At 49.1% G+C, this 22,316-nt stretch overlaps 1 protein-coding gene across 9 annotated transcripts in view; it reads right to left on the bottom strand.

The window, feature by feature from the left end:
* Positions 1–22,316, bottom strand: part of AKAP13 (A-kinase anchoring protein 13) — a 286,571-nt gene that overhangs the window by 201,493 nt on the left and 62,762 nt on the right. For 7 of the 9 annotated variants that reach the window (XM_064158062.1, XM_064158068.1, XM_064158069.1 and 4 more), the window contains 2 exons: positions 18,482–18,578; positions 925–969 (listed from right to left, as the gene is read on the bottom strand). In XM_064158062.1, coding sequence (XP_064014132.1) covers positions 925–957 — 33 coding nt within the window. In that variant the 5' untranslated portion in view covers positions 958–969; positions 18,482–18,578. Of the gene's footprint in view, positions 1–924; positions 970–10,958; positions 11,069–17,579; positions 17,724–18,481; positions 18,579–22,316 lie in introns of all 9 variants that reach the window. The other 2 variants (XM_064158064.1, XM_064158065.1) reach the window with 2 other exon arrangements.

Genomic DNA, 22,316 nt, shown 5'->3' with positions numbered 1-22,316 from the left:
AGAGAATAAATTCCAATGCAAGCTTCCAGCTGGTAGGCAACATTTAAAAGCTTCCATAGCATTAAAGGTCAACGTGATCCATTGCTCACAGCGCACAACCCCTTTCCAAGACACTGGGCTGTCACCAGCCCTGATCATTTCTCCTTCCTTTCCACATTTGCAAGCAATTTTCCCCTCCAAATTTTCCACCCTTGCATCCAGCTCTACCCTTTTTAACGAGGTCTGTGGGTAGAGCCATAAGCAGAGGGAGGCTTCGGCAGCTAACCCTACTCAGGATACGGAAAGCAAACGGTTACCAACCTGGCTGGCAGCTTTGGCACCATCATAACACACATGCAGACACCCCCACAAATCTAAGCCTAATTTGACAGTCCCCATGCTCTGCAACAAAGCTGCTATTCAAGAGAGAGAGGAAGCTTGGACCTCATTAATGTAACCATGGAGGTTACAAGCTTCCAGGAGGCTGATGTAAACCAGCCCCTGCAGCAGCGCTCTCAGCACAGCACAGCCCTTGGCTGCTTCTAGTTCCTCCCTGCCACGTTTGAAACTCTGACCAGAAAAAAACATTATCACAGTGGGCAAGCACTGCACACTGGGATGCTCTGCTTTCCACATAAGCAAGTCATGCACTTGAGAATGCTTCTGGGAGGAGAAGCAAAATGAAAGGAAAGCAGGAGCTGCCTGCAGGGTGAGAGCATTACCTGCCTCAAAGCTTCTTTAAAACTCTCTGCTGGAATGAAAGCAGCTTTGGGACTTAACCTGAGTGCTATCACTGAGGATTTGCAACTGAATTCATACAAGTAACATCTTTGGGGAGCAAAGAGAAAGGGAGCAGCACCTCCTAAAAGAGTGGTGGCAAGAAGCATTTCATGTGAATAGTAGGACAGCAAAAAAAGAAATTAAGTGCCTGAATTTTATACTCACATATAATGGAGCTTGCTGTGGATTAAGTTTCATGACCTCAGAACACTGAAACAAAAGAGAAAATACAAGTTTAAGATACTTTTCATAACATTTTAGGCACTTCATAGAATCAACCAGGTTGGAAGAGAACTCCAAGCTCAGACAGCCCAACCTAGCACCCAGCCCTGGCCAAGCAACCAGACCATGGCACTAAGTGCCCCAGCCAGGATTGGCTGCAACACCTCCAGGGATGGTGACTCCACCACCTCCCTGGGCAGCCCATTCCAATGCCAATCACTCTCTCTGACAACAACTTCCTAACAACATCCAGCCCAGACCTGCCCTGGCACAGCTTGAGACTCTGTCCCCTTCTTCTGGTGCTGGTTGTCTGGCAACAGAGCCCAACCCCACCTGGCTACAGCCTCCCTGCAGGCAGCTGCAGACAGCAATGAGCTCTGCCCTGAGCCTCCTCTGCTACAAGCTGCACACCCCCAGCTCCCTCAGCCTCTCCCCACAGGGCTGTGCTCCAGGCCCCTCACCAGCTTTGTCTCTCTTCTCTGGACACCTTCCAGCATTTCAACATCTCTCTTGAATTCAAGAGCCCACAGCTGGACACAGCACTCAAGCTGTGGCCTGAGCAGTGCTGAGCACAGGGGCACAACAACCTCCCTTGTCCTGCTGCCCACACTGCTCCTGAGCCAGCCCAGGATGCCATTGGCTCTGCTGCCCACCTGGGCACTGCTGCCTCATCTTCAGCTCCTCTCTCCCAGCACCCCCAGCTCCCTCTCTGCCTGGCTGCTCTCAGCCACTCTGGCCCCAGCCTGTAGTGCTGCTTGGGGTTGTTGTGGCCAAAGTGTAGAACCCTGCACTTGGCCTTGTTCAATCTCATCCCATTGGCCTCTGCCCACCCATCCAGCCTGGCCAGGTCTCTCTGCAGGGCTCTCCTACCCTCCAACAGCTCCACAGCTGCTCCTAGCTTGGTGTCATCTGCAAACTTACTGATGCTGGACTCAATCCCCTGCTCCAGATCATCAATAAAGATACTGAACAGGACTGGGCTCAGCACTGATCCTTGGGGAACACCACTAGTACCAGCTGCCAACTGGATGTGGCAGAAGCTATTTTAGCACTCCCCCATTACTCTTTCCAACAGCCACCTCTGCACAATGATTTTGCTGTCTATGAGATCAACAAGGATCTATTTGTTACTTATAATCACATTAAGCAAAAACAAATCTCAAATGCTTGGTAGAGCAAAGAGTTCCTCATCTGAGCCATCAGCAAGGTTGGCAACAATTACACTCAGTCATCCTAAGATGATTTGAGTGAAGACACTTTCATCTTCCAGGTCAGTCCCTGCAATCTCTGTATAGCCTGGTGAAAGCTGTTTGCATTGAGCTTTGAAATCAGTTGACCCAGAATTCCACTTGCATCAGTTTCTCCACTGCAGTTGCAAATATTCACCCAGCACAAAAGCTCTATTAAGTTTTCATTTAACAGTTGTATTAAGCAGTCCAGGAGCCTAAGATGAAGGAATGCAAAACAATTAAAAATGGAATTTCTGCTGTTGCTCATGTCTGCAGTGCTGGGAATGCTCTGCAAAGATCTCAAACCCTTTTGAGCAGGGATGAAATACCACTCTGCTTTTCACACACACACAAAACACAACACAGGATCAGGTTCATACTTTGTTCCTTTCCAAATCCCACAGTTTGCCTTTAGTGAGACAGAAAGTAAACCACAGGCTGAATTTTCTTAGCTGACTCCTTGCTCTCTCCTTGCTTGACAAAGAGTTGTTTTGCACTGGTTGCTTTCAAATGCCTGAGTTACCTGCCAAGCTTGCTCTTCTAAACAGTCTCTCTACAAAAGGTCTTCAGAAGCAGACAGTGGATGGACAAATATTTTGCAGGTTTTAAGTCTAGAATCATAGAATCAACCAGGTTGGAAGAGACCTCCAAGATCATCCAGGCCAACCTAGCACCCAGCCCTAGCCAATCAACCAGACCATGGCACTAAGTGCCTCAGCCAGGCTTTGCTTCAACACCTTCAACAGGCACGGTGACTCCACCACCTCCCTGGGCAGCCCATTCCAATGCCAATCACTCTCTCTGCCAACAACTTCCTCCTAACATCCAGCCTAGACCTCCCCCAGTACAGCTTGAGACTGTGTCCCCTTCTTCTGTTGCTGGTTGAAGGAAGTTCACAGGATGGCTTAGGTTGGAAGGGACCTCAGAGATCATCTCCTCCAACCTCCCTGCCATGGGCAGGGACAGCTCTCAGCTGGACTTGGATGTTCAAGTTTTCATCCTGAATGACCTTGAATACCCCAGGGAGGAGGCAGCCACAGCCTTCCTGGGTAGCCTATTCCAGAGTCTCACCACCCTCCTGCTGAGCAACTTCTTCCTCATCTCCAGTCTAACCCTGCTCTGCCTCAGCTTCAAATCATTCCCCCTTGGCCTGTCTCTAGACACCCTCAGCAGAAGTCCCTCTGCAGCCTTCCTGCAGGATCCCTTCAGGCACTGGCAGGCAGCAGAGGAGTTAACACAAAGCGTTCTTGTCTCACCTCCTCTTTTCAGTCTTGACAAGTAACTGAACAACTTTTTGTTGCTACAAAGGAGTGTGATATACCTTTAAAACACAATCTACACTTCTGCATTTGCATCAACTGTTAGGCTTACCCCTAAGCCCCAAAATTCAGCCATCACTCCACACCAGCAATATTACACCTGGCCTTCTCAGGATGAGGTGCAAGTTAAAGGCTGTCACATGAGAAGCTCAGGAAAATGTCTTGACAAGTTTCTATTTGCCCAAGACACCACAGGCAATGCACACATCCTACTCAGGTTTCCCTCAGCTCTTCATTTTTAACTTCTTTTTAAATGTTTATCACCTATTTCAGTTTCTCAGGAGTTTAGTCTGAGAAAAGGAAGTGATTCTAACCCAAACTCCTGCCTCCTTTGCTATTTAAAAGCTTTAACTCTCCCCTAACACAGTTATGTTGTTGGCACACCTACCATTACACACAGTAAATGCTGTGATCTGAAAGCAAATTCTATCTGTGCCCACTCAGAAAGCAAATTAACTCAGGGAGATCCTACCTGGATTGCAAGCACTGGCACTGGGTTTGCTTTGCTAAGCCCACAGGGCACCAGCCAGCTGCTCACCCTCACCAGGGTAGAATCACAGAATCAAGCAGGTTGGAAGAGACCTCCAAGATCAGCCAGTCCAACCTAGCACCCAGCCCTGGCCAATCAACCAGACCATGGCACTAAGTGCCCCAGCCAAGCTTGGCTGCAACACCTCCAGGGATGGTGACTCCACCACCTCCCTGGGCAGCCCATTCCAATGCCAATCACTCTCTCTGACAACAACTTCCTAACAACATCCAGCCCAGACCTGCCCTGGCACAGCTTGAGACTGTGTCCCCTTGTTCTGTTGCTGCTTGCCTGGCAGCAGAGCCCAACCCCACCTGGCTACAGCCTCCCTGCAGGGAACTGCAGACAGCAATGAGCTCTGCCCTGAGCCTCCTTTTCTGCAGGCTGCACACCCACAGCTCCCTCAGCCTCTCCCCACAGGGCTGTGCTCCAGGCCCCTCACCAGCTTTGTCTCTCTTCTCTGGACACTTTCCAGCACCTCAACATCTCTCTTGAATGGAGGAACCCAGAATTTGACACTGCTCAGCTGTGAGCCCTCTTCCTGGCTTGACCACTTTTGTGGGAGATGCCAGTCTAGCACCTGCCACCAACACCCATCACACCTTCAGGACAAAGAGAAACCCCAGCTCATGTGCTCCATCACAACATCCTACCCTGCCACGTTTACTCAGAGTGAGAAGCTGCTACATCACACCTCACACCCTCCAGGCATTTTAGCTCAAAGTCCCAACATGCAAACACTGCTCAAGCTCCTTTGATGAAGTTTTTCATCATCCCTTTATGGAGCAGCTGAGCTGAATTGTTACTTTTAAGATCGCTGGTGGAAACCAGTAAAAGAAGAGCTTTCCTGTGCTGCCTGCACAAGCTGCACTGAAGGTATCACAGAAAACACCAGGTGCAGGACAAGGTGCCCTGAAGAGTATTTAGCTACCTGTAATTTAAGGAATAAAGTGAGATGACATCTTCTGGCCTCTGCCTGCCAACAGAAGCATCGAGCATTTTGTCCTGCTCCAGCACTTTTGTTACAGATACATGAGAGCAGCTGAGCAAAGAGAGAAATGGCAAAGAGAGGGACATGGATAGATAGGGAAGGAATGGGTGAGTATTTAAAGACCCCAGTAGGTAACCTCTTTCTGTGTTAAGAGTTAGTTTTGGTTGCAATGAAAGTGCCACAAGTCACAGGCTCAGAGGATGTTAGGAGTTGGAAGGGACCCAAAGACATCATCCAGTCCAACCCCCCTGCCAGAGCAGGACAATACTACCTAACACAGAGCACAGAGGAACACATCCAGACAGGCCTTGAAAGGCTCCAGAGAAGGAGACTCCACAACCTCTCTGGGCACCCTGTGCCAGGGCTCTGGGACCCTTACAGTAAAGAAGTTTCCCCTTGTGTTGAGGTGGAACCTGCTGTGCTGCAACTCACACCCACTGCTCACAGAATCCAAAAGAAGTAAATACTTGGTACGTGAGGAAGGGAGAGCATTGAACAAGGGGACACAGCCTCAAGTTGTGCCAGGGCAGGTCTAGGCTGGGTGTTAGGAGGAAGTTGTTGGCAGAGAGAGTGATTGGCATTGGAATGGGCTGCCCAGGGAGCTGGTGGAGTCGCTGTCCCTAGAGGTGTTGCAGCCAAGCCTGGCTGGGGCACTTAGTGCCATGGTCTGGTTGCTTGGCCAGGGCTGGGTGCTAGGTTGGGCTGGATAAGCTTGGAGCTCTCTTCCAACCTGGTTGATTGCATGATTCTTACTAGGGGGGGGAAGGAGGCCTAAGAGTTCCAACTCATGACCAGTTTTTGTTGGGGGTTGTTTTACTTTGTTGTTGAGGGTTTGGGTTTTTTTGTTTGACTGGCTTGAATTTGGTTGATTTTGATGTTGTTTGCTTTGGGGTTTTGTGGAGTTAATTTCACAGATTCTGTGCAGAAAGTGACACTGTTGAACACTTGTCCTGGTCAACTTAGAAAACCCAAATCCTGGAACTATTTCCTGCAGGAAGATTTTTATTTCCCCTCACCATCACTTATCTTACTACTTGGCCTTTACATCAGTAACTAAAATGATTCCTCATTTAATAATCATAGAAACACTCAGGGTTGGAAAGGGACCACAAGGATCACCCAGTTCCAACCCCTCTGCCATGGGCAGATACCAATCCAATATTTCAAGGGATGTGAATTTGGTTTGCAAGGAGACAGGCAACTTTGGAAGATAGTTTATTTTCAAGTGCTAGGAAGTGCTTTGGCTAAAACAGATGAGAGAAACCAAATGACAGATAAGGCTGAACAACTTCTCTGCGTCAGCAAAGGACTAAATTTAGGTTGCTGGACAAGTGAACTTCTCCAACCAGTGGGGAGGCAGGCAGCAGCCTCTAGAAAGCTTTCAAAAACTTTAATACAGTGAGAACAAGGGAAAACAAAAGGCTCAGAATCAAAACAAGATTCATCAGGGTAACTTGGACTACCAAAAGTATAAACATGAGGAGAAGGAGGAAAAGGCTAAGCTGTGTATTTGAGGAGCACATTCTTCAAGCTCATGCCTGCTCTGAGCCCAGAAAGCAATTTCTGTCTTTCTGGGCAGCCAGAAGTTCCTCTATCAGATATCACAGACTACAGTGAGATCAGGATCTGACTGCAAAGGAACTACCCTGAAAGTCAAGCCAACAAGAAAAGCCAAGTACAAGTCCCACTTCCCTTGTCCATAGCTGCTGGGTGGGAGCTGGGCACTCTCATGGCAGTCAGCAGATGCTGCTCCAGGAGCAGTTGTCTGTATTTAAAACACTCATTTTGTTTCTTTCACACAGCTAAATCTTTTGCATTTCAGTGTCTAGGAGGTCCAGCAGCTGCTCTCAAGTCATCCAAGCACTTCTCTAGCAATGTTTCTGGAATTGCATTATGTTTTCCCCCTTAGGATAACAGAGTGAAATCCCTTCCATTTACAAACCTGAAAGGAAGATGTGAAATGAGAAGCCTGGCTCCAAGCTCTAAAATCAGCCCTGGTTCTAAGGACTGTGAAAGATCTGCAGAGGTCAGTAAAATCTGAAACTCCTACAGTGTTCTCAAAATGGGTAGGATGCCTTCCTACTCTGCTGAGCACTGAAGAGTGAACACTCTGAATAGTCCTCAAGTCTCTTGTGGAGAGCTTCAGTGCTGTTCTGCACAAAATTTCATGGACAAGGACACAAGGCTGTGCTTGATTTCTCTGGATATAGAATCATAGAAGCAACCAGGTTGTAAGAGACCTCCAAGCTCAGCCAAACCAACCTAGCACCCAGCCCTGGCCAAGCAACCAGACCATGGCACTAAGTGCCCCAGCCAGGATTGGCTTCAACACCTCCAACCTCGACGATGACACCACCTCCCTGGGCAGCCCATTCCAATGCCAATCACTCTCTCTGCCAACAACTTCCTCCTAACATCCAGCCCAGACCTCCCTTGGCACAGCTTGAGACTGTGTCCCCTTCTTCTGGTGCTGGGTGCCTGGCAGAAGAGCCCAACCCCACCTGGCTACAGCCTCCCAGACAGCAATGAGCTCTGCCCTGAGCCTCCTCTGCTGCAGGCTGCACACCCCCAGCTCCCTCAGCCTCTCCTCACAGGGCTGTGCTCCAGGCCCCTCCCCAGCCTTGCTGCCCTTCTCTGGGCACCTTCCAGCACCTCAACATCTCTCCTGAATTGAGGAGCCCAGACCTGGCTACAACCTCCTTTCAGCTAGCTGCAGACACCCATGTTGGGGCAAGCTGCCTTAGAGCTAATCCTCAGCTGGGGGAAGTCTAGGCTGGATGTTAGGAGGAAGTTGTTGGCAGAGAGAGTGATTGGCATTGGAATGGGCTGCCCAGGGAGGTGGTGGAGTCACCATCCCTAGGGGTGTTCAAGCAAAGCCTGGATGAGGCACTTAGTGCCATGGTCTGGTTGACTGGCTAGGGCTGGGTGCTAGGCTGGTCTGGAGGAGCTTGGAGCTCTCTTCCAACCTGGTGGATTCTATGATTCTTTAGACAAACATCCCCTAAGCTGTAAAAGAGTCTAAAGCAATCCAGTTATGCCCAGGGAGCACAGACCCACTGCCTTGCTGGGCTGCTGACTTCCTTTCTGCAGGGCTGCACTACAAAAACAAAACCGAGCTTCCAAAAACACAATCCCTCCTCATCCAGCCCAGCAGAGTGTCCTCCAGGGCACTCCCCCACCCTCTGGCTCTACAAAATGTTAATTTATGAGGTGCTTAGAAATATCAAGAGGATTTGGTTTCAGGTCCTACAGTGCTTCTCCTCTAAACTACACAAGATAAATAAAAACGAGGAAACAGCAAGAGGGGAAGACCGGAGAGGAGACTAAGTGGCCATGGAGAGAGGAATTCCTGCTGGAGCCATGAATTTCATACAGAGAGGAGTTAAATGGCAATGCCTTCCACGAGTTTATTGTTCTCTAGTGTCAAGGGAATTACTGAGCTGGAATAGTCCCCTTTTCTTCTGAGTGGTATATGACAGTACAGCATTGGACAACTCAGCAGTCTCCTCACTCTGTTGTGTTATAATACAGGGATTTGGAAAAGGCCTCTTTTGGTTTGGGGCTTTGAATTGGATTTTAGGGGTTTTAACCTGTAGCTAAAAGTCTGAAAGCAGAAAGAAACAATGATGTGGGGGTGCTTTCACAGGCTCACAGAATCAGTCAGGGTTGGAAGGGAGCACAAGGAACATCTAGTTCCAGCCCCCCTGCCACAGGCAGGGACACCTCACACTACATCAGGCTGGCCACAGTCTCATCCTGCCTGGTGCCATGGTCTAGCCTTGAGCTCTGTGGTGAAGGGTTGGACTTGATGATCTGTGAGGTCTCTTCCAACCCTGATGATACTGTGATACTGTGATACCTCCAGGGATGAGGCTTTCACCACTCCCCTGGGCAACCCCTTCCAGACTCTCACCACCCTCACGCTTAAGAACTTCTTCCTAGCATCCAGTCTGAATCTCCCCACTTCCAGCTTTGTTCCATTCCCCCCAGTCCTGTCACTACCTGACAGCCTAAAAAGTCCCTCCTCAGCTTTCTTGCAGCCCCCCTCAAGGTACTGAAGGGTCACCTGGGAGCCTTCTCCTCTCCAGACTGAACAGCCACAATTCCCTCAGTCTCTCCTCACAGGAGAGGTGCTCCAGCCCTCTGACCATCCTCATGGCCCTTCTCTTGGAGGATGCTTTATTGCAGGATTTTCTTTCCCAGTGCTTTTCCTGGCTGTTTTCCTGCAAGGATCAGACAGCTCATCCCACAAGCTTCATTCACTGAATGCCATAAAAAAACAAACATTCTAATTGTATATTAATGCCCTCTCCTTAAAAGCCATCTGAAAAGGAGGCTCCCAGGTGATCTTCTTGTGGACTTCCAGGATCTGAAGGGGGCCTACAAAAAAGCTGGGTAGGGACTTTTGAGGCTATAAGGGAGTGACAGGACCGGGAAGAATGGAGCAAAGCTGGAGGTGAGTAGGTTCAAACTGGACATGAGGAGGAAGTTCATCAGCATGAGAGTGGTGAGAGGCTGGAATGGGTTGCCTAGGGAGGTGGCTGAGGCTCCATGGCTGGAGGTGTTTTAAGGCAGTTGAAATGACCAAAATAAACCTAAAGACCAAAGATGAACATAGATCCTTTTGGGCATCATCCTGAAGGCAGGATCATTTTCCCTACAGCTGACCAAAGATCAACACAGATCCTTTTGGGCATCATCCTGAATGTAGGATCATTTTCCCTACAGCTGACCAAAGATCAACACAGATCCTTTTGGGCATCATCCTGAAGGCAGGATCATTTTCCCTACAGCTGGCTAAAGATGAACATAGATCCTTTTGGGCATCATCCTGAATGCAGGATCATTTTCCCTACAGCTGTCCAAAGATGAACATAGATCCTGCAAGCATCATCCTGAATGCAGGATCATTTTCCCTACAGCTGACCAAAGATGAACATAGATCCTGCAAGCATCATCCTGAATGCAGGATCATTTTCCCTACAGGTGATCAAAGATGAACACAGATCCTTTCAAGCATCATCCTGAATGCAGGATCATTTTCCCTACAGCTGACCAAAGATGAACATAGATCCTTTCGGGCATCATCCTGAAGGCAGGGTCATTTTCCCTACAGCTGACCAAAGATGAACATAGATCCTTTTGAGCATCATCCTGAATGCAGGATCATTTTCCCTACAGCTGACCAAAGATGAACATAGATCCTTTTGAGCATCATCCTGAAGGCAGGATCATTTTCCCTACAGCTGACCAAAGATGAACATAGATCCTTTTGGGCATCATCCTGAAGGCAGGATCATTTTCCCTACAGCTGACCAAAGATGAACATAGATCCTTTTGAGCATCATCCTGAAGGCAGGATCATTTTCCCTACAGCTGACCAAAGATGAACATAGATCCTTTTGAGCATCATCCTGAAGGCAGGATCATTTTCCCTACAGCTGACCAAAGATGAACATAGATCCTTTTGAGCATCATCCTGAAGGCAGGATCATTTTCCCTACAGCTGACCAAAGATGAACATAGATCCTTTTGGGCATCATGCTGAAGGCAGGGTCATTTTCCCTACAGCTGTCCAAAGAGGAACATAGATCCTGCAAGCATCATCCTGAAGGCAGGATCATTTTCCCTACACCTATGCAGGATTTTATATATCTGCCCAGAAACAAAAGGCTGGAGGAAATCAGAAGCAACCCATCCCAAGTTTATTTTGCAGACACCTAAGAAAGTGATAGCACCAGCAAAATCTATCAACTGTGGAAAGCAGAGGAGGTGAGGAAACAAGAAACCACACTTCAAACCTGTGGCAGCAAACAAACTGCCAGCACACTGCAGCGTTGTATTTACTGTCACAGCTGAGTTTAGAACTGAAAAAAAAAAAACCCAACCAGATATTTGTGTACAATCACCTGAATTTAGGTAGCTTGAAGGTAGTGGTTTGCCACTAAACTGATTGCTTGAAAAAGCTGCCCCTCATTTGGTGCTCCACAGGTGATTCTGCTCCCCAGCGGCGTCCTGCCTGCAGACAAAACCATATGCTGCTGGGCAGGAGTTTCTCTTGGCTTCAAAGGATGGAAAGGAGGTTTAAAGGTATTTTTTTTTGTGTGCTGGCCTGGCTCTACCATTGCCTTGCTCCAAAGGCACAGAGGTAACCCAGCAAAGCTACCCTGGGGAAACCCAGGCACACTGATTGCTTTCACTGCAAGAAGAAAAGGAAATTTGTGAAGCCCTTCCCCCTGGAGAAGATCACTGCACAAGAACATATTTCATTGCAGAATCAGAGCTTCAGTTCCACAGGCTTCACTTCCAAGAGCCCACCAAACACAAGGCAGGGAGTTGCTACAGCTGTACAACTTGCAGATTATGCAGCAGAAGAGGGGCTGGGAGCCCAGCTGCAACAAAGGCTAACAGAGCATCACTGATTTAATTGAGTGATGATTTAATAGAATGCTCTGGATATAGATTAACCTGCTTTGCTTAATGTAGCTCAGCTTCCTGGCAGCAGGAACTGGCCCTATGCTGTTTCTGGGCTTCCCAGGGGCTGCACTCATTGCTGCTCCAGCTACTCCCCAGGCCACACTATTTCCCTTCCCCAAATTTATGCCAAAGTAATGAAGCTTAACACAAAGCTAAGGTACAGGCAAGCAAAAGCACATAAGCATTAAAAAAAGAGCAAACTGTGATGGTTTGGGTGTTCACTGCCCCCCCCCACACACTTTGGGCAATCACCCAGACTAGGCTCAGCAGCTCTGGGAATTGAATGAAGCTTTATATTTACAGCTTAGCACAAGAGACAAGCAGGTATTTACAGTCTATACAGAAATACACAAGTTAAAAAGGTAATACAAAACCACAGCAGCCCTCCCAGAAACCTGAGTCCCCAGGAGGGGCTCCCAAACACCCTTCCACCTTCCCCCCACTCCTCTATCTTACCCCAGACTTTGACTTACGCTCAAGGTAGTTTGGAGGGTTGGTCAGGGGGGTTAGGAAGCAGATGGATTAGTCACACAGAGGGCAGGTTAGGTTAGAGAGAAAAATTCAGCCCAAAGAGACAGAGAGAGCAGCCAGACAGAGAGGGATCTGGGGGTGCAGATTGATACCCACCTGAACATGAGCCAGCAGTGTGCCCAGGTGGCCAAGAGAGCCAGTGGCATCCTGGCCTGCATCAGGAATGGTGTGGCCAGCAGGAGCAGGGAGGTCATTCTGCCCCTGTACTCTGCACTGGTTAGACCTCACCTTGAGTACTGTGTTCAGTTCTGGGCCCCCCAGTTTAGGAGGGACATTGAGATGCTTGAGTGTGTCCAGAGAAGGGCAACGAGGCTGGGGAGAGGCCTTGAGCACAGCCCTACGAGGAGAGGCTGAGGGAGCTGGGATTGGTTAGCCTGGAGAAGAGGAGGCTCAGGGGAGACCTTATTGCTGTCTACAGCTACCTGAGGGGAGGTTGTGGCCAGGAGGAGGTTGCTCTCTTCTCTCAGGTGGCCAGCACCAGAACAAGAGGACACAGCCTCAGGCTGTGCCAGGGGAAATTTAGGCTGGAGGTGAGGAGAAAGTTCTTCCCTGAGAGAGTCATTGGACACTGGAATGGGCTGCCCGGGGAGGTGGTGGAGTCGCCGTCCCTGGAGCTGTTCAAGGCAGGACTGGACGTGGCACTTGGTGCCATGGTCTGGCCTTGAGCTCTGTGGTAAAGGGTTGGACTTGATGGTCTGTGAGGTCTCTTCCAACCTTGGTGATACTGTGATAAAGGCAGCACCATTCCTCCTACCCAGCAGAGGCAGGCAGCATCTCCCTCAAATGTGCACATCTGCTTTGCCTGCGCCCATTAGGAGATAAAACAACCAAACCCACAGAACTCCAGAACCACAGCAGCCCTCACTCTGCAGTCCATATGCCCAACTTCAAATCAAGACAGATAGTGTAAAAGTTGGAAAAGCAGAGAGTAAAAAGATGATTAGCCAGCTCTAATTATACAAACTGATCTCATCCTCTTGTCATAAGCCTCTTTCCTGTGTCCGGAATCTATTTGTGCAACATAAAGAGCAGCCTATTGTACATGTCCAAGGCTCATCAACACAGGCTGATTAATTTCCCATTTTAAAGACAGACTTATTGTCATCCAGTTCACTTGTGGCAAGATGTAACCTCGCCCTCACTTGCCAGCTTTTTCCCCTCCCCTCCTCCTTAAAAATATTCCTAATAGCCAACAACATCTCAAGACACCAATCCATAAAATCCAAACAACGTTTCCAAAGGAGCTCTCGTGCCACTGTAATGAAATCAAAATCACACAGCACATCTCCAGTTCAAGTAGCTACATCCTAATAAAGTTAGGATCCAGCAGTCAGCTTGAATTAAAGTGCAGCATGTACGCAAAAGCACACGGTGTGTTTATACTCAAATCAAGCCCTCCAGCAGGTTCTGGGCCAGCTGCTTCACATACAAAGGAGATATTTATCCCAGGCTCAATTATTAACCTCCAAAAATCCTTTGCAGGCATTCTGGATGCCTCTTCAAAGGATTTGTACCTTCTGATACAAGCTCTGTGAGGAGAGGCTGTAGGAGCTGGGGGTGTGCAGCCTGCAGCAGAGGAGGCTCAGGGCAGAGCTCATTGCTGTCTGTAGCTGCCTGCAGGGAGGCTGTAGTCAGGTGGGGTTGGGCTCTGCTGCCAGGCAAGCAGCAACAGAACAAGGGGACACAGTCTCAAGCTGTGCCAGGGCAGGTCTAGGCTGGATGTTAGGAGGAAGTTGTTGTCAGAGAGAGTGATTGGCATTGGATTGGGCTTCCCAGGGAGGTGGTGGAGTCGCCATCCCTGGGGGTGCTGAAGCCAAGCCTGGCTGGGGCACTTAGTGCCATGGTCTGGTTGGTTGGGCAGGGCTGGGTGCTAGGTTGGACTGGCTGAGCTTGGAGCTCTCTTCCAACCTGGTTGATTCTATGACTCTGATTCTTCAGATTATTTAAATCCATTACCCCTCATCCTGTCATTCCCAGACCTTGTCAATAGTCCTTCCCCAGCCCTCCTGTAGCCCACTTCAGACACTGAAAGGCCACTCCATGGTCTCCTCAAAGCCTTCTCTTCTCCAGGCTGCAGAGCCCCAATTCTCGTGGTCTGTCCTCAGAGCAGAGCTGCTGCAGCCCTCTGAGCATCTTCACATGCACAGGTGAAGAACGGTGGGGAGGGAAGAAAACCATGTGGGGAGTATTAAACCCTAGTGAATACAAAAGCACAGACACATGGATAGCTGTCAGCAGCACCCAAGGCCTGCAGGCATGCACAGGGGGAGAAAGCAAAGCCTCTTAATCATTGATTTGAACAAGCCTTGACTGGAGCAGTGTATCCTAAAACCAGCCTTCTCCACCTCACTCTTCTCATGACTCTCAGGGCTGTGCTCTAGGAACTACATTGAGCAACTGTGGTTTCAGCAAGAGGAAACAATACCTCCACCCCTGGAGCTGAGTGATAAGGCCCTGCTTTTCCCTATGCCCCCAAGCAGGACACTGCTCTCCCAGAAACACAGGTTGTGAGTAGCAAACAAGTCATGAGGCCCAAAGCACTCCATGTTTTCATGCTGGCAAACACCACTAAGTATTTCCCAGCATCTGCAAGCCAGGAAAATACACACTGGATAACTCCCTGTGTGCATGCACCAACCTTAACTGCTAAAGCTACCAGGCACAGTTGGAAAAAACTAGCATCAAGACCAAGAGGTAAGAGATACCTCCACTCTCATTTTGGTCAGAGTAGCTTCAGTGCCTAAATGTGCTTCTCCTCCCTGAAGAATACAGAACCATAGAATCAACCAGGTTGGAAGAGACCTCCAAGATCGTCCAGTGCAACCTAGCACCCAGCCCTAATATATCAGAGTCACTTCTGCCTTCAGGGCCCCCTGATGCAAATGCTGGCACTCTGCAGCTCTAGGCATCACAGACATGCTCAGGGAAAGCCTACCTGGCTTCAGAAGAGGAAAACTTCATCAGAAACTCGAGGTTTCCAACTGGAGGATCTGTGCTAACCCCACTCCCTGTGGCACAGCACAACCACATCCACCACTGCAGAAATCCATCCTTGTTTCTAAGCATTCCTGTTCCTTCAGCTCCCAAACCTGTGGGAAAACTTTCTCCTCTGACAAAATGCTTTGGTTAGTCACAGGATATGCTCATGTTCACCAGAGCACCCCCTCTGAGGCATGATAATCTCAAACAGCACACATCATCCACCTAGCAATGGAGACACTTTGGACTTCATGCCCAGAGAAGAAAAAGAAAACAGCAGCTCTGTTGCCAGGACAGTACACATCCAGGTAAAACCCCAAGCAACAGAAAGTATTGCAGCTCAAAATCTGGTTGAGAGAGAACACTCTTTGCAACCTGACTTTTAAATGACAGCAGCAAATAAGAAAAATCCAACCAAGCTGGGTTCCTGCCCAACTCCACAGCCCACAGCGTGGCCAGCAGGTCAAGGGAGGTGATTCTCCCCCTCTGCTCCATTCTGCTGAGACCCCACCTGGAATACTGCATCCAGTTCTGGAGCCTCTATGACAAGAGGGATGTGGAGATGCTGGAGTGCGTCCAGAGAAGGGCCACTGGGTTGATCAGAAGGCTGCAGCAGCTCTCCCACGACGAGAGACTGAAAGAGTTGAGGCTGCTCAGTCTGGAGCAGAGGAGGCTCCCAGGTGACCTTCCTGTGGCCTTCCAGGATCTGAAGGGGGCTACAAAAAAGCTGGGGAGGGACTTTCGAAGCTATCAGGTAGTGACATGACTAGGGGCAATGGAGCAAAGCTGGAGGTGGGTAGGTTCAGACTGGATGTGAGGAGGAAGTTCCTCACCATGAGAGTGGTGAGAGGCTGGAATGGGTTGCCCAGGGAGGTGGTTGAGGCCCCATGGCTGGAGGTGTTTCAGGCCAGGCTGGCTGAGGCTGTGTGCAGCCTGCTCTAGGGTAGGGTCTCCCTAGGCATGACAAGGGGGTTAGAACTGGATGCTCCTTGTGGTCCCTTCCAACCCTGACTGATTCTATGATCTTCTGGGTTCAAGCCCTTCTGCACCTATCTCAGGCTCAACAGCAAACGTTGCAAACAGACACTGCTGCACGCTGCACCTGCAGTACTACCTTCCAACTGCCTCCATAAAGTGGCTTTTCAGCCTGGCCCTTCAGGAATGAAAGGGGTTAAGTGCTCACATGTCCCAGCCTCTTTGGTAAATCATTTATTACCCCAGCTTGGGGACAAGCAGCTATGCAGAACCGAGAGCCCACGCTGTGCAGCTGTTCCCCAGCCAGGCAACTCTCTGCAATTAGAACACAGGATTAAGCTTGGGGACTGGAAATACACTGCTCTGTTACTGGGCTTCGGTTTCTGCTGGGTTGTTTGGGGTTTTTCTTTTCCTCCCCCCAAGTTATGCAGCTATTTTCAGTGTTACAGAGCTCATTAACAGGAAGTTCATTAAGTGGTAACCACTACATGAATGAAATGAAAAGACTATCATTACAAGCACAATTATGGAAATGCTACACCAGCAGGCAGAAAAAGGAAAGGCCATGAGAATGTTGCTCTTCATCTTCAGCTTAGTCTTTCCCCCACTCCAGATTCTTCAGAGCAGGCACACCCAGAAATCAGATGTGAGGCAGAGCCTGGTTCCCAGGCAAATCAGGTGAGAAGTTCTCGGTGCCTGTGCTGGGTCTCCCCAGAGATTCCTCTGCTGCTGCCATGCAAGAAGTCATTCCCCCTTTGTCACCCCCAGGAGGGGTCTGGCACGTTCCTCAGCAGCAAGCACTGCTCACTGGAAACTCACCATTACGAGCAGCAAGGTAAGAAGCTATGGGACAAACGAAGCCCCAAATTGCTTCTTCTACATGGCAACTGGTGTCATGCATTCCTCTTGGGAACACAGCCCCACACGTGTGGCTAATCAGCACTGACATTGGGGCTGAACTCAGACACCAATTGGCTTGTTGATCTCCAAAAAAAAGCAGGGCTCATTCAGAACTTGGCCAAAAGCTTCCTTCCTCTCTCAAACTCTGAATCATAGAACCATAGAATCAACCAGGTTGGAAGAGACATCCAAGATCACCCAGTCCAACCTAGCACCCAGCCCTATCCAGTCATCTAGACCATGGCACTAAGTGCCTCATTCAGTCTTTTCTTCCACACCTCCAGCCACAGCCACTCCACCACCTCCCTGGGCAGCCCATTCCAATGCCAATTACTCTCTCTGACAACAACTTCCTCCTAACATCCAGCCTAGACCTGCCCTGGCACAGCTTGAGACTGTGTCCCCTTGTTCTGTTGCTGGGTGCCTGGCAGAAGAGCCCAACTCCACCTGGCTACAGCCTCCCTTCAGGTAGTTGTAGACAGCAATGAGGTCACCCCTGAGCCTCCTCTTCTCCAGGCTAAACACTCCCAGGTCCCTCAGCCTCTCCTCATAGGGTTTGTGCTTCAGGCCCTTCATCAGCCTTTTTGCCCTTCTCTGGACACATTCCAGCATCTCAACATAGGTGCAATTCCCCAACACCACTGAGAAAAGGAAAGCCAAATCCTTACAATACAGACTTGTCTCCCTCCAGTAACAGCAGTTCATGATTAATCCACCCAGCTGCTGCTACAGATTAGTAACACCAAATGATTTGGCTCCAGTGTCGTTACAGCTCTGCTTTTCTCAGGCAAGACCTTGGCAAATGTGAGACACTGCAGGAGGTAAACAGGTTAGAGACAGTGGGAGCAGAGAAAAGGCAGCTTGCAGTGGTTTTCCTCAGTCCAAACACAGCAAGCACACATTTCCAAGCAAAGCCTCTGGCAGTCTATCTGCTTCAGGCTAACAGTTTCTGCCAACTGGAGTCTTTTTGGAGAGAATGGGTGTAGTAACTCTGTGAGTCAGAAAAGCCACTGTTGGTGCTGCAACAACCATACATTCACTGCTGGGTCAGACCCAGCCCTTCATCTGGTTCACCACACCAAGAAGCTGGTGTTAACAAGAAAACAACCTCAGAAGCCTCAACACCACAACCACTCCAGGACAGACAGGTCATTATGCCTACATTAAACCAGCAGCTGCCAGAACCTGAGCCCCATGGACCTAAACTCTGATCCTGACCAGCTCCCACCCAAATCCTCAGGCTCTAGGGATGGGCTGTCCCATGTGACTGTTTTGGGGGTGTGAAAGTTCTGTCTTAAAATATCATGGAAAACCAGCTGATGCTCTGAGTGTCAAGTGACTGGTGCAAGGAGAGAGACCACACTTCTCTTGCCTTTTCTTATTTCCTCCCACTGCAGAGAAATTGAATGTTATGGCAAAATAACTTGTTGAATTTGCTTATGATGTGCTTTGATAGCAGCATCTGACCCTGCTGCCAGACACATCAGCTGGGCAAACCCTAAAACCCCCTAAACCCTTCACCTCAGCCCTCACTTGTGCCTGAAAGAGCTGCCAAAACATTTAACCTTACTTTAACTGCATGAAGCAGTACAGGCAGCTCCAAGATGTCCTTCAGGTCGTTCCCACACCAAGCAGGGAAGAGCAGGGCAGGTCACGACGCTCAGCTCCTGAAAGAGAGGGAAGAAGGAGTCATCACCAGCTGCAAGGGACAGTAGAGCTGCTGGGGGTCCCAACATCCAAGATAGCACCAAAACACCTTCACTGAAGGGGATGGAAACCATCCTCTACCTTGCCAGCCAAGCAAGAGGCAGGCATTGCCCTCCCATGGTAGCCTTGCCCACAGTGGGGTTCTGTGCCACAAGCACACCTGGTGCCAAGATGACACAAAGTTTAGGGCTCCATACAGACCCACACAGACGTCCAGCACCATGTAAGGATAACTGTGCTGCTGAATTGTATTTGCTAACATCCTGCTACTTGAGTTTATCCACAAAGTTGTTATCTGCTGTCCATCACCATATCCTAAACCTTGAAACTGGCTTTAAGTCATCTATACCCATCTTAAACACAACCCCTCCCAGACAGACTTCAAATTAGCTGTGAACTCCCTTACACCAAGCAACCAGAAGTAGATGATGGCCAACTGATGAAGTCCAAATGTGGCAGCAAGTCTCTGCCAAGCCCTTCTGGGTTGCCTGAGCTTTTCTACAGGCTGATTTACTGCCCTGGGGAGAAATCTATTCAGTAGATTCATCCACAGGGTTCAATCTGATCTACTGAGTACACCTGGAGAGAGTAGCTAAAGTGGATTAAATGTCAAAAGGAGAAAATGCCCAGGTTGGGCTTTAGCTTATTAAATGGTGCACAGGAGTTTTTATTAGCTAAATCAAAGTCATCAGGGCAGCCTAGGCCATCATTTGGTTAGCACACCAGGAAGGGTTGCAGCCATGCTCACATCACCTCCCGCAAGCGCGACACGCTGACTGCCTCCTCCTGTTTTACCAGATAGAGGAGACTCTGCCTCTGTGCCTTCCCTGTTGGGAAAGCATCCATAATCAGGGAATCTCACAGCCTGAGCCAACCTGCCGAGTTCAAAGTGCAATTACAAGCAGAGAAGTAACAAAAGCAAAACCAGTTATGGGATGGGAAATCAATTGTAGTGTGCAATTTAGATGGGGAACACACAGCACTGGAGGGATAAGGCTCTGTACAACCAACCTCCCTCTCATCTGCACCAGAGCAGCATCACCTGTAGTGTGTAATTTAGATGGAGAACACACAACACTGGAGGGATAAGGCTCTGTACAACCAACCTCCCTCTCATCTGCACCAGAGCAGCATCACCTGTAGTGTGTAATTTAGATGGAGAACACACAACACTGGAGGGATAAGGCTCTGTACAACCAACCTCCCTCTCATCTGCACCAGAGCAGCATCACCTGTAGTGTGCAATTTAGATGGAGAACACACAACACTGGAGGGATAAGGCTCTGTACAACCAACCTCCCTCTCATCTGCACCAGAGCAGCTTCACCTGTAGTGTGTAATTTAGACAGGGAACACACAACACTGGAGGGGTAAGGTTTGTACAACCAACCTCCCTCTCATCTGCACCAGAGCAGCATCACCTGTAGTGTGCAATTTAGATGGAGAACACACAACACTGGAGGGATAAGGCTCTGTACAACCAACCTCCCTCTCATCTGCACCAGAGCAGCATCACCTGAACACCTCAATGGCAGTTTTACCCTAAGTTTTGTTAAGATTCATTGCTGCAAGTCCCTTTTAGCCATTCTGCTGGTGGCTTCCTGCTGAAGAAATAGGGAAAGTATTTTGCAAGGCACTACAGGGTGTTGCAGGCCAGGCTGGATGAGGCCTTGAGCAGCCAAGTCCAGCTGAGAGGTGTCCCTGCCCATGGCAGGGAGGTTGGAGTAGATGACCTCTGAGGTCCCTTCCAACCTAAGTCATTCTAGGATTCTATGCTGAAAGGCAATTTAAGTGCATGCATTTACACAGAATCACAGAACATTGGAGGCTGGAAGGGACATCCAGAGATCATCGAGTCCAACCCCCCTGCCAAAGCAGGATCCCCACGGGTAGTCTGCACAGGAATGCATCCAGGCAGGTTTTGAAAGTCTCCTTGGCTTATTGCTGTGCATCACTGGAGAGATTGGCCCCATCCACTCGACACCCACCCCTCAGATATTTGTACATGTTGATCAGATCTCCTCTCAGTCTTCTCTTCTCCAGACTAAACAGCTCCAGGGCTCTGTCTCTCTCCACAGGGCAGATGCTCAACTACCCCAACCATCTTCATGGCTTTAATATACCACTTGGAGTTGAGAATCAAGGTGCAATGATTTATAAACACTTCAGAAAAGAGCAGTTAACTCCCTTGTTCCTCTTCAAGTACCAGGACTGTGCATTAATTCCTTCATTCTGCTGCTGCACCTTTCTGAATTCTATTCTTACAGCAAACCTCTGGAGCCAGAGAGGATTTACCTGAACTCTTAAATCCCCACCAAGAATGCACAAACACTCTTTGTAACCAGTAACAGTCACAAACAAACTGTCTGGAACTTCCCTCTGGCATTCCTGCAGCATTACCTTCAGGAGCACACTTTAACAGAAGGTTACTGGTTGATGAAGCAATGATTAACTGCACTAAGCAAGCAACATTAACCTGAGGCTCCTACCAGCCATCCCATGTCAATCTCCAAGTAACAGCTCTCTCCAAGGCCCCCACTACAACAATACAGTGGTTCCATTCATCAGTGAGACACTCAGAACTTGGCTTTTAATCGCCTCCTTGTTAGTTTTTTGGCAGGGAAAGCAGGGTTTAGTGGGGCTTTGAACTGCCAAGCAATATGGGTATGGCTAACTGCTGAAGTAGATAGTGAGTATGCTGTGATTCACTGCAGGTTTTTCCATCACAGCCACTAAAGGATGAGGGTGTGTGTAGGAAGACACACATGCAAAGCTCACTTGGATGCTCATGACCTGGAAAGTATTAGCAAGTGGAGGAAATCAACTAAAAAAGCAGTAATAGAGATCATCAAATTCTTCCTCTGTGACTTTGTTTGCTTTTACTCTGCAGAACTGTTAAGAGTAGCAAAGCACATTAAGAAACCTTAGGTATATATCTCAGTTCCCTACATAAAGAGCCTGCACAATCCATAAGGCTGTCATACAATAGAATCATAGAATCAACCAGGTTGGAAGAGACCTCCAAGATCATCCAGCCCAACCTAGCACTCAGCCCTAGACAATCAACCAGACCATGGCACTAAGTGCCCCAGCCAGGCTTTGCTTGAACACCTCCAGGCACAGCAACTCCACCACCTCCCTGGGCAGCCCATTCCAATGCCAATCACTCTCTCTGACAACAACTTCCTAACAACATCCAGCCTATACTTTCCCCAGCACAACTTGAGGCTGTCCCGCCTTGTTCTGTTGCTAGGTGCCTGAGAGAAGAGGCCATCCCCACCTGGTTACAACCCCCCTTCAGGTAGTTGTAGACAGCAATGAGGTCACCCCTGAGCCTCCTCTTCTCCAGGCTAAACACCCCCAGCTCCCTCAGCCTTTCCTCATAGGGTTTGTGCTCCAGGCCCCTCCCCAGCCTTGTTGCCCTTCTCCAAACACCTTCCAGCACCTCAACATCTCTCTTGAATGGAGGAGCCCAGAACTGGACACAGCACTCAAGGTGTGGCCTGAGCAGTGATGAGCACAGGGGCAGAAGAACCTCCCTTGTCCTGCTGCCCACACTGCTCCTGATGCAGGCCATCAAAGAAGCACTTTCCTGAAGAACTGATTTCTGCTCCCCATGAAACTCCTCTGGGATAACTCCTGCATGCCTAAGCACACCCATTTCAGAAGACAGAGGAATTTCTCCGTGTGGAATTCTT

Source organism: Pogoniulus pusillus, chromosome 17 (assembly GCF_015220805.1).
Source record: "Pogoniulus pusillus isolate bPogPus1 chromosome 17, bPogPus1.pri, whole genome shotgun sequence".
In the NCBI taxonomy this organism is placed as follows: Eukaryota; Metazoa; Chordata; class Aves; order Piciformes; family Lybiidae; genus Pogoniulus; species Pogoniulus pusillus.
The sequence above is the reverse complement of the archived record's forward strand: the minus strand, read 5'-3'. Positions and strand labels throughout refer to the sequence as shown.